Source organism: Tamandua tetradactyla, chromosome 5 (genome assembly GCF_023851605.1).
Source record: "Tamandua tetradactyla isolate mTamTet1 chromosome 5, mTamTet1.pri, whole genome shotgun sequence".
Classification (NCBI taxonomy): domain Eukaryota; kingdom Metazoa; phylum Chordata; class Mammalia; order Pilosa; family Myrmecophagidae; genus Tamandua; species Tamandua tetradactyla.
The window spans coordinates 187016179-187032754 of record NC_135331.1 but is presented as its reverse complement, the minus strand read 5'-3'; the positions used below and the strand labels follow the sequence as shown (position 1 = coordinate 187032754).

Here is a 16576-nt window from a genome sequence, read left to right as displayed (position 1 = left end):
ATAGCTACAGGGGGACAGCTGCAGGAGGACCGCTACAGGAGGACAGCTGCAGGAGGACAGCTGGAGGAGGACAGCTGCAGGAGGATAGCTACAGGGGGACAGCTGGAGGACAGCTGGAGGAGGATAGCTACAGGAGGACAGCTGCAGGGGGACAGCTGCAAGGGGACAGCTGCAGCGGGACAGTTGCAGGAGGACAGCTACAGGAGGACAGCTGCAGGAGGACAGCTATAGGAGGACAGCTGCAGGAGGACAGCTGGAGTGACAGCTGCAGTAAGACAGCTGCTGTAGGAGGACAGCTACAGGAGGACAGCTATAGGAGGACAGCTGCAGGAAGACAGCTGCAGGACAGCTGCAGGAAGAGACACTTTGCACTGACAAGGCCGACTCAGAATGCAGTGTGCTGCCTACCATCAGGCCAGTAACCTACCAGGCTCCCCAACCAGGGTCACTGATGGGACCTGCTAGTAGCTGGTCACTCTGGTGAACGTCACTGAGAAGTGCCCATCTAGAGCCCTGGGTGGGCTGGGGCCGCCCCTGTAAGTGGAACTGGCTCCCCAGGTGAGCCCTGGGTTAGGTAGTGACTGGAAGCTGCAAGCAGGTGTGGACTGCCTGCGGAGAAGGTGGGGGCACAGACATGGAAGTAAACCCACCCACCCGATAAACTGCCTCAGAGCAATTATGGGTTATCATTTAAAATACCATTGAAACATCCTCAATTTCTCCTAGATATATTTTTAAAAATTACTGAAAAGTTAACAATATATACACCTACCTATACCCTGAGCAAAATTATCTGAACTAAAAGCAAAAAAAGAAATTAAATATATATATATATATTAATACTACATATGTACATCACATATTTAAACCCAAGTGTTTTCAGTGTTCTGAGTCAGTACCAGCCACAAGGTGAGAATACACACTCTAGAGCCAGACCACTGGATTTGAATTCCAGATTTGCCCCTTGCCATCAAGGTGACTGGGCCATTTGCTTAACTTTTCTGTTTTTCAGCTCTTCAGCCATCAAATAGCAGCAATCACAATATCTGCTTCAGAGCTCTTACTTCACAGTACGTGATCCAAAAATTTGCTTCATATTTTTATGAGCAAAGTTTATACAAGGTGCTATGCATGGAGGGTGCAGGGAAAAGTGGGGAAAAGTGCTACCAGCCTGAAGTTAGCATAGAAGGGGAAAGACATGCACTGAGAGTTAGGCCTCAGAGCCCAGGGGAAGGTGGGGCTTATTAAATGTTTAAAACTATGTCAGAATGCTGGACCCTGCACAGCTCAGGGGCAATCCTAATCCATTAAGCACTTTAGTTTCTCTAAATATGAAGTTTTATGAATCATCTCTTACTTCCAATGACATGTACACACAGTGGCTTGTCAAGCAAAATGAGTCTCCATAACAGGACAAAACAGGTGAGCATACCTGCATTGCTACTTTCATCACCTGCTGTGTTAATTAATTGGGGGATTGCTCAGGAGTCTCGCTGCCTCCTGTGGTGCACAGTAAGAGAAGCAATGTCTGGCAAACAGCCCTTCGCATTTCTGGAGGGGCCTGTGAATCACGGGCCGGATACATGCAGGTCTCAGGAAATACGGCTTTAGAATTAATAGTTATAAATGATGAATAATTTAATCCAACACTTCTCAGTGCCGACTGTGAGGTAAGCACAGTGTGGAGTGTTAGGGGATGAAGAATGCATTTCTGACCGTGTAATGTGAAGTATCACCCCAAATCCACAGAGATGCCGTATCGAGGCTTCTCAAAGGGTTTCTGCAGAAAGCTTGGAGATCTACTGATTCTAAAGAAGCACCAGGGAGGGACCAGCCGTACTGTTTGCCTTATACAGGGCCTGGCGTGACCCAATAGTAAATAAATGTAAAATACAAAACAATAGGGAGCATAATACTGAGTAAAATAAGCCAGACACAAAAGGAAAGATACTGTAAGATCCCATTATTATGACTCTGATAAAGCCACCAGTGTTTTGGAACAGCGAGAAGGAAAAACTGAGATGAGGGCCTGGAAGCCCATGACAAACTCTGGCAACTGTTCTACAGCTGCTTGCTGAAGTGTGCTTTGAAAGTTACTTTCTTTTCTTTGTATAAATATATATGTTATATTTTACAACAAAAAAATGGTAAAAAAATATATTATAGGCAGTTATAGTAATATTAGATAAAATAAGTTCTTGAAATAAAAAATTTGAGAAAAAACAATAGGAAAATAAAAATATACAAAACAACAGCAACAACGCTTAATTTCTTCTTGGAAGTCAAGGAGAACACTCCCTGACAGCGCTCTTCCGTACTGCCTTACAGATGCATCTCTGAGTGCCCACTCTACCAGCCTAGGCTCAGTAAGACCCAGCCCCCGGCCTTCGGCGGCTCAAGGAGGATGGGCACAGGGCACGCAGCATGGACGCCTGTGTGGACATGTGATCACAGGCATGCCCACAGCATCACATCCACTGTTTTGACAATGCTGTGTGACTACACACTGCGAGATGCCAGGGGTACAATAGTGAACAAGCGGAGGTCTAGTCTCTCTCCATGGATATACAAGGTAGGACATGAGATAGATATTAAAATAACAGTCACACTGGGCAGTGCGACGGTGGCTCAGTGGCAGAATTCTTGCCTGCCATGCTGGAGACCCAGGTTTGATTCCCGGTGCCTGTCTCATGCAAAAAAAAAATAATAAAATATAACAGTCACACCCGTGCATCAATAATGTTAAACTGAGAGAATGTATGTAAAGGAACATGATTCTGTGGAAGAGCAAAACAGAGGAATCTGTACAGGATGGTCACAGAAGGTAGAAATGAGCATGAAGCGGTCAACACTCTGGTTCAAGTGTGTGGACGATGGAGCCCCCGCTTCCTGGAAAAGGACCACACAGGGAGGTCCTGGGGCATATATACGTTGGGTGGGCAGCTTTGGATGTGTGGATTTGGAACTCAGATGGGCTGTCTCAGACGGAGACCTGACGCTGAAAGTCACTGGCATACGAAAGGTAATTCAGACCATAGGTTTCCGTGAGCTTGCCCAAGGAGAAAGCATTAAAAAGAACAGTGAAGAGCAGGGTGTGAGCAGCTTTAAGAGGTAGTGGATGCCCCAGGGGAGGGAGCTGAGGGGCAGAAAGTGTCAGGGAGAGACATGACGTAAAGGTGCTGGGGTTAACAAACGTCCACATCGCCCTACGTACTGTGTATTCCACCGTCCCCTGCGGCTTCTGAACCACCATCTTCTTCTCTTTCTTATCATGTGTCTTGTTTTGATTGTCATCTGAAGAACAAAGTTTTATGTAAATGAATAGTTTCATTTTCAGAAAGACAGTTAATTTATAGCATATAAAACCCACGTTCAAAGTGACAAAAAAATCAAAACACTTATTAAAAATGGAGCAAGAGCACAAATAGATCATATTCATAAAAACAAGCCATTAGTCAAAGAATACACGAATAAATTATTAATGCTATCTAAAATCAAACAATAGAAATAAAAACAAGGAATGATTTACAGTTATTAAAGTCTCTGCTTGAAATGATGGTGTATAATGAGGTTATAGTAAAACCAGTATAATCACAATATAAATAATGCATAATGCAAATCAGTACAGCCCTTTTAGATAGTGATTAGCAATATGTAACAAAAGCCAAGAAAATGATCATTCTCTCTCTGATTCAGTAATTCTTCTCTTAAGAATTCATTGTAAGAAAAATTCTAAAGGAAAAAAAATGCTATATGTCACAGCACATGATTACCACAATGCTATTTATAATAATGAAAACCTGGGCGCACCTACGTGTCCAACGGCATATTAAATCGAGCCAGAGTCTACTGTTTTTGTAGGTCAAACACTGTCAACTATTGGCAGCTGTGTAAAATTCAACCTAATTGTACTGGTTAAATATACCTCAGTGTATCAACTCAGCAGAGTATTATCCAGATATTAGAACCATAGAGACATAGTGCAATGGGTACAAATTTAAGTGACAAAAAGAATATAAAATTGATGCTCCATCTTATAGGTGATCAGACAAATACAAAAATTAATTCGGGGTATTACTTTACACTGTTAACCTGACAATACCAGAAAGTTGGATGATTCTAGTGTTGATAAGACGTGACCTGCTACTAGGAATGTACAGCCATTCCAGCAAATTCGTCCGCGTCCCACAGATTCAAGCTATCTTAGCAGCAGACCCTCCCCAGAAGCAGGCGCTTTTTGGACACCATAAAGTGCCCTGTTTGGGGGTGCCCCACAGCAGCATCCTCTGAAGCACCGGGGGCTGGAGAGGAGGTGAAATGTGGGGGAGACACACCTGGGGTGCAGACAGGATGAGAAAGAACAGGCCAGAAGGACACACTGCACCAGGCTGAGATCGAGAGAAAGAGAACGGGGTCTACAGAACACTATCTTTTATGTACATTTTATAAGACACGTCCCGCCACACGTATTTTTCAAGGACACATACAAATAAAAGGTTACGCATTAAGTACAACAAAGCGGGGTGGGGTGGAGAGGGAAATGGGAGTGGGGAATGAGGATGGAAGGGGATTAGAGAACGAATGACAAAGGAGCCCATCTCTGACCACTGATGTCATGCCATGGTCTGTGCAGTGTCATTAACTCAGCCCTTGACATCTGAGATCCTGAAACCACACACACACGCGCGCGCACACACACACACACACACACACACACACCTACATCATTCATCTACATAGCAAATGTCGGTACACCCCATGAGAGCTGGAAATTAACCCAGAGACAAGAAACTAGTTAATTCATGGGAGATTTTATCTGAGTTTTCATTTCCCTTATATTGCTTAAAAATAATAGCCAAGAGAGAAAACTATAAATTTAAGTAGGTGCTGCCACTACAGTCTTGTTCTAATTGTATGTTCGAATCAAATCCCTTCATAGAACCAAACACCCTAAAAATTCTCCCAGACTATACACAAGACCTCTCTGCTTTCAGAGACCACATCTAAAATTACTTCGGGAAGGAAATTTTGAAATTACCAGATTAGGAGAGTCTACACAGCCTATTCAAAAACCCAATCGCAGTATTTCCCACTCTCTTATGAGATAACAATTACAAAAACTGGTTTACGTCATTCTTGGCAGGTAAACAATGTGAACAGTCATCTTTTTTCCTTCTGAGGAACCAGAACACTTTTAGATGGTTTTTGTTTCGCTCCCGTGGAAGATGCATGCTGCAGGGAACATCCAGCCTCAGGTTGCACGTCGCCCGCCTCCCCAAACGCGCAGCTCTACTCTGTCCAGGGCGCAGTCCCTCCCATCTCACCTTCACATCAACAGCTGTCCCTTCAGGGCCTCTTGCTTTCAGAACTGCTTTCTCACCTGGCTCTGTAGGTGTGCCTGTTCCTAGAGCCTAACACCTGCTTCTTTCTTCCCCGCCCTGCCCTAAGCTATCCACCTTTATACCTGATGCCCGGTGACAGGGACGCTATTGTAAGCCACAACTTCTACATTTCCGTCTTGTCCAGGCGCAAAAGAAAACCTGTGCTAGCTGAGTCCTTCAGAGTAAACATAACTAAGTCCACCTGAATTAGTACAAAAATCAAATCAGTTTCCATTGGCATAGGTAGGTGAGCTACCAAATATCAGCAATGGTAATATCACGAAAAAGGAAAAGAAATCATCCTCAAGAGCCTAAGCTACTGAGATCCCCGAGGTAAGGACCATGATGTGCCCACCTCGGAATGTCCTGTGCTTAGTATTCTACCCGCTATGGACGGGTGAACGGACTTCCCAGCACAGATCAATCAGTTGGATGGGTTTGGTACGGCGACAGTACCTTGATGCCCCGGCTCACCAACTGGATCACAGGCACCTGCCAACACAACCAAATGAACACTGACTTACGGTGGACTCCACAGAAGGCAGAGGAGTGACTGGCAAGCTCCAAGATCTCATCGCATGGTCTTCACATGACGATCACACACGGCGAGGACTTGTTAGTGCTTCCTAACCTCTGTCTGCAATGGGTTCGGGCGACGCTACCTGTGTGTCTCCAGCAGTCCCGCACGCCTTACTCAGGAGGAGCAGTCCTGCACACCTTACTCAGGAGGGGTCCCGCACACTTTACTCAGGAGGAGTTCCGCACACCTTACTCAGGAGGGGTCGCGCACACCTTACTCAGGAGGAGTTCCGCACACCTTACTCAGGAGGGACGGTCCCGCACACCTTACTCAGGAGGGGTCCTGCACACCTCACTCAGGAGGGGTCCCGCACACTTTACTCAGGACGGGTCCTGCACACCTTACTCAGTAGGGGTCCCACACACTTTACTCAGGAGGGGTCCAGCACGCCTTACTCGGGAGGGACGGTCCTGCACACCTCACTCAGGAGGGGTCCCGCACACCTCACTCAGGAGAGGTCCCGCACACCTCACTCAGGAGGGGTCCTGCACACCTTACTCAGTAGGGGTCCCGCACACTTTACTCAGGAGGGGTCCAGCACGCCTTACTCGGGAGGGACGGTCCTGCACACCTTACTCAGGAAGGGTCCCGCACACTTTACTCAGGAGGAGTTCCGCACACCTTACTCAGGAGGGGTCCCGCACACCTTACTCAGGAGGGGTCCCTCACACTTTACTCAGGAGGAGTTCCGCACACCTCACTCAGGAGGGGTCCCGCACACCTCACTCAGGAGGGGTCCCGCACACCTCACTCAGGAGGGGTCCCGCACACCTCACTCAGGAGGGGTCCCGCACACCTCACTCAGGAGCGGTCCCGCACACCTCACTCAGGAGGGACGGTCCCGCACACCTCACTCAGGAGGTGTCCCACACACCTTACTCAGGAGGGGTCCCTCACACTTTACTCAGGAGGAGTTCCGCACACCTCACTCAGGAGGGGTCCCGCACACCTCACTCAGGAGGGGTCCCGCACACCTCACTCAGGAGCAGTCCCGCACACTTTACTCAGGAGGGGTCCAGCACGCCTTACTCAGGAGGGGTACCGCACACCTTACTCAGGAGCGGTCCCGCACGCCTTACTCGGGAGGGGTGGTCCCGCACACCTTACCACGCCAGGTTCGGCAGCACCAAGTCCACAGAGCACTGGAGAGAGCTGGGAAGAGCCCCGGGCTGCGGCGGGGAACGGAGCTGGAACTCCAGCTCCAGCTCCTGCGGCCAGCACCCATGACGCAGCACGGGTGGAAGCGTCTCCCAGCGGCTGGGACACCTTTATGTCCTGCTCAGGCCTCCTCTGAGCCCCTGAGAACCACTCAAACTCTGGCCCTCCCCCTGCTTACAGGAACTAGAGGCAAAGGAAGTGCCAGAGGGGCAAGTGGCCAGGTGTCCTCAAAAGCCTTTCAGAACAAAGCAAGTGAACCTCTCACCTGCCCCGCCTCTAAGATGAAGTCTTCAGAGCTGTGCTTTCCCAGCTCAATTAAGGAAGTACCTGCGACAAAATGGACAAAAATCCTAGAGGAAGGAGATGCAGGCCCTTCGCCTCGCCCACCTCGTTCTGCATAAATCCTGGAGGGGAGGCTGCAGTGGGCACCCAGGGTGGGCACCCAGGTTGGTCCCACCAGGGTGGAACTGGTGCCCAGCCTGCAGCTCTTTCCCTCCCACCCCAACTCATACCAGCCCCGAGGCATCCAGGGTACAAAGCTCTTGGCTTCAGAATCTGAAACGATCCCAGGTGCCAGTTTAATGAACGAAGACTCCCCTTTCTCATGCACTGGGAGACCGAGAATGGGGAGAGAAAGAACTCCTGAGACTTCAGGCTTGCTTTCTCCATCCTCGTAAAGATCACCTACTCAAACCCGCCACGTGTCTCACGGAACCAGATGGTGCCTGTTCAGCGCAAATCACTGCCGTGCATGCCGTACACAGCACCTGGCACTGCAGGGGTGCGTGTCCTGTGCACACAGGTACACGGCGCTGCCCTGCCACCCCCGAAGCTGCCCATGATACAGCCACTTGCACGCAGCCCCCTTCACATCAGCCGGGCCATGCTAGCTTCCCTCACCTCCCGTGGGGCAGGGGCTGATGGCGCACGAGCCCCCAAGTCTGCCTGGACTTGTTTCCGTCACCTCCCCCCAGAGCGGTGGGAGCAGAGGAGTTTATGGGCTCAGGAAGTGTCTTTCTAAAGTCGCTGCCCCTCAAGGCTTCTGAAGTTGCTGCAGTGAACAGTGCAGCCTCGAATCCCCCAGGCAGTCACAGGTCAGCCCTTGCCTGTCCAACAGAGTGTGGAAACGGGCAGGCTTTTCAAACAAGAAACCCCATATAATCTGGGGAAAACAAAAGAGCTTTTACATGATGCGGTTTATGCCATAATAATATCGTTTCCCTCAAAACGTAATCTGGAGTTCCTAAAGACTGGGGGGGCCGGATCCCCGGCTGGTCCTTAGGCCCTGCAGCCTGGGAGGAGCTGCTCTGTAACTTTCATTACAGAGAACTGAAGAAAAGCAGCATTCTGTGAGTTAACCTAATGTGATTATCTCCCTATTTTAAGGAAAAATTAAAGGAGAAGACTGCGTATTTTCACAATTTTTTAAAATATAAATTTAATCATTTGTGACTAGTAGATTTAAAATAACAAAGAAGTTAGCAACCAATACCAAAATGACTGAAAATCAAGCCCAAACAGCAAAGTCAACAAAACCTCCAAAAGCTTTGAAAAGTGATGCCCCCACCCCCCACCCCAGCTAGGATAAGCAAAAATGTCTCCAGAGGTGGCCAGGTGTCCTTCAGGGGCAAAGTCGTCCCAGCTGAGAACCTTTGGGGTAACAGGGGTGGATAAGACGAAAGCAAGGCACTCATTCTAGACAGAAGATGGTGATGATGAAAACTTAGCACAAGCACCTTCGCTGGCTGCTCACTCCATGCGGAGCTCTGCGTACTGAGTGCACCCCACACACTATCCCACTGAATCCTGTGAGATAGGTAACTCTATGACAGCTGAATAAACTGGGCACAGAGGGAATACATCACCCGGGCAAGGTCATATGCCAGCATTTTTACTCTGGGCCCCTGGGCTGGGCGTGGAGGATCTGGGTGGGCTTTTGATATCTGAGGAGGGGAATCGGGGGTTCCTCATGGGAGGAAATGATAAGACAACGTGCAGAGGCAGGCAGGACGGTGATCAAGGACAGGCAAGTGGTCTGCTCTTCTATAGTGTAGCACAGTGTTGTGGTTAGATTCAGTTGTCAACTTGGCCAGGTGAAGGAACCTGGTTCTGTTGCTGTGGACATGAGCCAATGGCATGTGAACCTCATCTGTTGTTAATTACATCTGCAGTCGGCTAGGAGGCTGCCTGCTGCAATGAATGATGTTTGACTTAATTGGTTGGTGCTTAAATGAGAGAGCTCAACGTAGCACAGTCCAAGCAGCTCAGCACAGGCCTTTGGAGGTGCAGAAAGAAGTCACCCCGGGGGGAAAGTTGTTGGAACCCAGAGGCCTGGAGAGAAGGCCAGCAGAGATCGCCCTGTGCCTTCCCACATAAGAAAAAACCTCAGCAGAAAGCTAGCTGCCTTTCCTCTGAAGAACTAACAAAATAAATCCCCTTTTATTAAAAGCTAATCTATCTCTGGTGTGTTGCATTCCGGCAGCTAGCAAACTAGAACACACAGGCTAGGGGACTTACGGAAGGAAGGCCTGGAAAGGTCATCTGAGACCTTAATGTGGAACTCCTTGGAGGCAACCCTAATTGGTTGGTGCAGGAGAATCTTATTTCCAGTTGGGAAGGGACCTGCTAAGAGATGAACCTCAGGCAGAGTCTTCTGTGGCTGAGTCAAGGTTTGGCTGAGATCGACTGAGGGACACAAGGTGTAAAGACCTGTTAGGAAACCACCATATGAGCCAAGGAAAGGCGTAACCAAGGCTGCAACTAAAATGGTGCAAAAGACAGGGAAGCAAGGAGCCTGGTCGCTGATGAGGAAGGTGGCATCAAGGTTCATTGGATGGAAGAAGTCAGTGCCCACAAGAGAAAAAGGCAAGCAGGAGGGGAACCTCTTTTGGTGGGTGCTGCTAAATTCATTTGTTCCTGTTCCAAGTTCAAGTTGTCAAAGTGCTAGCGGAGATGATGCCCAGGGCTGGAGAAGCAGGAAGGCTAGACATGGAGGAATCCTTGGCAGCGATGTGACCCGTGACACTGTGGATGAGATTATGGTTGCCAAGAGAGTGAATTTAAAGAGAAGACCGGAGGACAGAGGACAGAACCCAAGGAGGGTTTAGATTTGGGAAGAAAAAGAGTGTGCTTCATGAAGGGGGAGGGGGAGAACAATTAGGATGGAAAAATGACTGTTGTCACAGAGGCCATGGAAAGAAAGTTAAATAAAGGAAGGTGGAGTTGATGTGTTAAGTGCTGCAGGGGGCCAAAAGACATAAACTTGAAGATGGGTTACTGGGAGGTGACAGAGAGTTCCTATGATAAGTGGGGAAGTTGAGGTTGCTGACTCTATCGATAGAGTAGGGGTATGAGCATCTACTAACATGTAATGGGGTGAAGGGGGGATGTGGGGTGCATGGGTAATGAAATTTTGAAGCATTTTTATGGGAAAGCTAAGGTTTTGCTATTTTGAGTGTTAGCAACCAGCAGTAAGAGCTCTTCCAGGGGTACGGCCCCACACCCGGGTGCTCGGCTGTCTGAGAAGAAAGCAAATACCCCACTGCAGTTGCCTCCTACGGGGTCGGGAGGAGCAGGGCAGTTACGCTGGGCCAGTGGCAGGCGAGGGGCAGTGACAGGCTGGAGGTGTTCAGAGGAGGGCATCGTGAAGAGCATGCTGTAATAAACCACCACAAATTTATGGTTTAAAGATAAGATAAATTTATTATATTTTAGTTCTGTAGGTTCAAAGTCCAAAATGAGTCTGACTGGGCTAAAATCAAGATGTCAGCAGGGCTTAGTTCCCTTCTGGAGGCTCCAGGGGAGAACCTGTTTCTCTGCCTTTTCCAGATTCCAGAGGCTGTCCACACTGCTGGGCTCAGGGGCCTCTCCTCCCATCTTCAGAGCCAGCAACTGCATGCGCTGCCTCTGGTTCTCTCTCTTCTGCCTCCCTCCTTCACTTCTAAGGACCCCTGCAATTACATAGGGCTCACCTGGATAAACCAGGACGATGGCCTTAAGAGCAGTTGCTTAGCAACTGTCATTCTCCCATGTCATGTAACCTATTCACGGGCTTTGGATTAGGACGTGTACACATCTTCAGTAGGGTCATTACTCTGCCTTCCATAGACGGAGAACAGGTTAAAGGGAAGAGACAGAAAGAGAGGGTGAGATGCAAAGAGGGGGTATTCGAGGATTGCGGGAGTGGGGTTGGGTGGTGACGAAGAAGGAGGCACTGCTTAGATGTTCTGGTGTGGAGAAAAATGGGCAAGAATGAGAAAATACCAATGATGCTCAAACCCAAGAATCTGGCTCCTGTCACAGACCACTGGGAACCTAGTGAAGTCAGGACAGTGGACATCATTCATTATTGTACTTGAAAACAGAACCGAAAGAAAGAGCTGTGAATTCCCTAGATTGTGATTCCATCATTTCTATGTACATACAAAAGGACAGACAATACAGAATGTAGCTTTGCTTCTGGTTATAATTATCTGAACAACGACAAACAGAATTTTTGCAAATTATAGGTTTTTAAATTCTACGAGACCCCAATTTCCCTGGTTTAATATGTACTCAATGTGTGTGCCTCCCTTCTTCCCTCAGTCCCCTTGAAAAGACAGTCTGAGTGGGTGGGGGACACGAGGTTGATGGCCAGTGCTGTCAACCCTTGTCCAAAGAGAAACGATGGCTTCATAGCATCCAAACAAGGACAGTTCAGAGGAGCAAAAAGTGACGTCGTCCTCCAGAGCTTCTGAAGAAAGGGATAACAGGACCTGTTTCCAAGGACTGGGACATCCCTACACAGGGCAGTGCTGCCCTCGCTCTGAGAGCTGATGACACTGGCCAGGACAGCCGGCCACACCCCATCTCCTTGATGTCTCCACACAGCTTTCTGATTAAAATGTGGTTTGGGGGTCAAAATAAACGAGGTTCTCTTATCCGCCCTGACACTTTCTCTTACATTCTAACGTTAAGTTACTTAAAATCTTTGTGCCTCGATTTCCTCATTGGTACATGAAAAACCACCTCATAAATGATGTTCAGAGGATTACACGTGGTGATGCACACAGCATTTAGCACAGAGCCTGGCACAGGGCAAGTGCTCGACAAATGCTGTCATAAGTAGAGAGCAATCAGAAGAGAGTGTTAAGAGACCAGTGAGTCATAACCAAGGAGGCTCAATTCCAAAATGACAAGAGTGAGAGATGAAAACTTGTTTAAAGAAGAGAAACCTTTTCAGATTGCTTCAATACATGCCAAAAAAGCACTTGGTGAAACGAAACAGCCATTATCATATTTGCAAAGAAAGAGCAAAATAAAACAAAAAAATCCACTTGCTAGAAAACTCAGAGTACAAGGGAGCTTCTTTACAATGATGAAGACTTCTTAGTTACTCTTTGATATTTATTAGAAATAGGCTTCCGAAAAAGCAATGCCACCCCCAAAGAATCTGTATCAAAAGCAAGTTCCCTGTAAGAAATAAAATAGACTCAGGATATCATTTCCAGATCTGCAGGGGGAGGTTACCCAAACGCAGCCTGAACTGAGGCCCGGGGAGGCCCGGCCGGCCGCTGTATGGACGAGATCCCAGGGCGCAGAGGGAGAGTTCCCCACAGGTGCTGCACAGACACCACCCACAGAAGGCAGCTCCAGCAAAGCGTTGAAGGCTTCTGGGCACATCTGCCACTTCAGTAAAGTAAACATGGAAGCCAACATGATGTGATGCAAGGCCAAACCACAAGTATTTAAGATCATAACGACAGTTTCTGCAGGGGGCAGAAACAGGACAGATGGAATGGAGATATTTTGGAAATCCCAAGGAGGAAGAGGGGATGCCTGGCACCTGTGCACAGCTGTACGCTGGGCACCCACCTGGGCACCCACCTGCTCATCGACCATCTCTTTAGGGATTAAGCACCGTTCCTAATTCCCCAAAGCATGCCTGTGTAAACTGTGCTGACCCATATATCAGAAACTAAAAGCAAATGTTGAAAATAAATAGTAACATGGGATGTACTTTTAGGTTTTTATCAAGACTCTGGCATAATGTGTGGCATTTATATGGTAGATATTGAATGAATGTGTATGGAAGGAAAGGGAGAGTGGCAGGGAGGGATTCTGTATTCCTATTGGCAAACAAGTAGTCAAGTTTCTGTTTGGAACATCTACAAACCTTATTTTAAATGTATCACTGCCTTAAAAAACAAGGTGAGAGAGTGATTTGAACAGTGAATAAAAAAAGTATGTGCAAAGTCCCCTTGGGGGGATGGTGAGAAAGGGGGAAAATTCAACTTCCCCAAGTGAAGGATTCTTGATATTCTCACAAACAGTGCAGACAACCAAAGTAATAAGCTGAGCCCCCAATCTTGGGGTTTGTTCATATGAAACTTGACCTCGCAAAGGATAGGCTAAGCCTATTTATAATTAGGCCTAAGAGTCACCCCCAAGAGAACCTTTTTGTTGCTCAGATGTGGCTTCTCTCAGCCAACACGACAAGCAAACTCACTGCCCTTCCCCTCTCTATGTAGGACATGACTCCCAGGGGTGTGGACCTTCCTGGCAATGTGGGATAGAAATCCTAGAATGAGCTGGGATTCAGCATCAAGGGACTGAGAAAACCTTTTCGACCAAAAGGGGGAAGAGCAAAATGAGACAAAATAAACTGTCAATGGCTGAGAGATTCCAAACAGAATCAAGAGGTTATCCTGGAGATTATTCTTACACATTAAATAGATACCACCTTTTTAGTTAAGGTGTAATGGAGAGGCTGGAGGGAACTGTCTGAAAATGTAGAGCTGTGTTCCAGTAGCCATGTTTCTTGAAGATGATTGTATAATGGTATAGCTTTCACAATGTGACTGTGTGATTGTGAAAACCTTGTGTCTGATGCTCCTTTTATCTACCTTATGGACAGATGAGTAAAACATAAGGATTAAAAATAAATAAATAATAGGGGGAACAAATGTTAAAATGTATTTAGTAGATTGAAATGCTAGTGACCAATGAAAGGGAGGGGTAAGGGATACGGTATGTATGAATTTTTTTCTGTTTTCTTTTTATTTCTTTTTCTGAATTGATGCAAATGTTCTAAGTAATGATCATGATGATGAATATACAACCATGTGATGATATTGTGAATTACTGATTATATATGTAGAATGGAATGATCATATGGTAAGAATATTTGTGTTTGTATGTTGGTATGTTTAATAAAATAAAATCAATTTTAAAAAGGAAAAAAAAGTCGATTGTGATGATAAAAAGTATTTAAGCCCTTTAGGCTCCTATATTCTGGAACAGCTAGAAGGAAGGATATGAGAGGATTGTATGGTAACCCATGACAAACTTGGATCTGACCTGTAACTAAACTACTTGTTGAAGAGTGCTTTGAAAACTATTGCTTTTTCATTTCTTTGCTCTGTATATATGTTATACTATACAATAAAAAAAAGTTGAAAAAATAAAAAATAAACCAATAAATATAAAAAAAAAAAGGTGAGGTTGAGATGGGAAGCTTATGTTGTATGTATATAACCACAATTATATATATACATAAAAAAAAAGAAGGCGGTGCGACGGTGGCTCAGTGGCAGAATTCTTGCCTGCTATGCTAAAGATCCAGGTTCGATTCCCAGTGCCTTCACTGGGGAAAAAAGAAAGAATAACTAAGGAGACAATGGTAATTAAAGGCAATGTGATCCAGGACGGGGTCTAACAAGGGAGAAGGCTCAAAAGGACATTATTGGGGCATACGAAAAAAAACCTGAAATTTATATTATAAGCTTTATGTCAACATTAAATTTCTTAAACATTTAAAAAATGTTTTTACTGAGAAATTTTCACACACATACAGTCCATCCATAACATACAATAAGTGGCTCACAATATCATCACAGTTGTATATTCATTACCATGATCATTTTTTCAACATCCCATACCCCTTACTTCTCCCTCTCATTGACCACTAGTATTTCAATACACCCAATTTCTCACCCCTATCCTCCCTATTATTTATTTATTTATTACCTTTATTTTGTTATTCATCTGTCCATACACTGGATAAAAGGAGCATCAGATGCAAGGTTTTCACAACCACACGGTCACTTTGTAAAAGCTATCTAGTTACACGGTTGTCTTCAAGAATCAAGGCTATTGGAACACAGCTCAACAGTTTCAGGGACTTCCCTCTAGCAAGTCCAGTCATCATAAACTAAAAAGGGGATATCTATATACTATATAAGAATAAACTCCAGGATAACCTCCCAACTCTGAAATCTCTCAGCCACTGAAACTTTATTTTGTTTCATTTCTCTTTTCCTGCTTTTGGTCAAGAAGGCTTTCTCACTCCCATGATGCCAGGTCCCTGCTCATCCCTGGGGAGCGCAGTGAGTTCACCAGCTCAGTTGGCCTAGAGAGAGCGGCCACAACTGAGTAATGAAAGAGGCTCTCTGGGGGTGACTCTTAGGCATAATTATCAATTACGGTTTAGCTTCTCCTTTGCAGGAATAAGTTTCAGAGGGACGAATCCCAAGATCAGAGGGCTCAGCCTTTTGAATTGGCTGTCCCCACTGCTTGTAAGAATATCAGGAATTCCCCAAATGGGGAAGTTACGCATTTCCTCCTTTCTCCCCAGACCCCCAGGGTGACTTTCCAAATACTTTTTTATTCTCTGCCCAAATTACTCTGAGATATATAGCGGGACATCATACTATCTTGTACAAACCAACAGGATCTCATGCCCTATTCAAGACTCCATATTATTATGGTGTTCAAATAAACTGACCATAAAAGTTAAATTGGATAATGTACTACCCAAAATATAAAATTTCTTGAACTTAATAACTGTACATGGATACAAAAAATGAACATGGTAATAACAAATGTTCAAGCAGCATGATGTACTCGGTGTCATTCAAGTGTCCAGTAAATGGACTGATAGGCAGACAGAAAGATGGACAGAGAGATGGATGAACAGATAGGCTGATGGACTGGATAGAATGATACAGCAATGTGGCAAAATGCTAAAATTGATAAAGCAGGGTATCTGGGGGGCTAGGGACATTCTGGAGCTCTCTGTATGGGTTTTGTATTCATTTTGTTACTGTCCTATAAGTTTGAAAGTACTTCAAAATAAAAAGCTTTTTTAAAATAATAAAAAAACAAATAAAAATAAAACAGTAACCGATACCAAAATAAGAATTCTCACTATTATAGGGTCTACTCAACATTGTCCTGGAATCACTAGTCAAAGCAAAAGATGAAAGAATTTTAAATACTGAAAAGAAAGATGTGAAAATTTGATTATTAACAAATGATCTGACTGTCTACCTAGAAGAACAACACTATCGTAAAACTCCTAGAATTCGTTAACAATGTTCAGTAAGGAGGCCAGAAACAATAATCAATCACCTTCCTTTACACCTGCAAAATAAATGTAATCGGAAGAATCCCAGGTATAGTGGTATTACACTATAAA

The 16576-nt window shown here is 45.8% G+C and overlaps 1 protein-coding gene across 7 annotated transcripts in view; it reads right to left on the bottom strand.

Moving 5' to 3' along the window:
• NCOA7 (nuclear receptor coactivator 7) overlaps window positions 1-16576 on the bottom strand; it is a 172141-nt gene that overhangs the window by 60655 nt on the left and 94910 nt on the right. For all 7 annotated transcript variants that reach the window (XM_077162816.1, XM_077162819.1, XM_077162813.1 and 4 more), the window contains one exon: window positions 3215-3294. In XM_077162816.1, the coding sequence (XP_077018931.1) occupies window positions 3215-3294 (80 nt within the window). The remainder of the gene's footprint in view (window positions 1-3214; window positions 3295-16576) is intronic.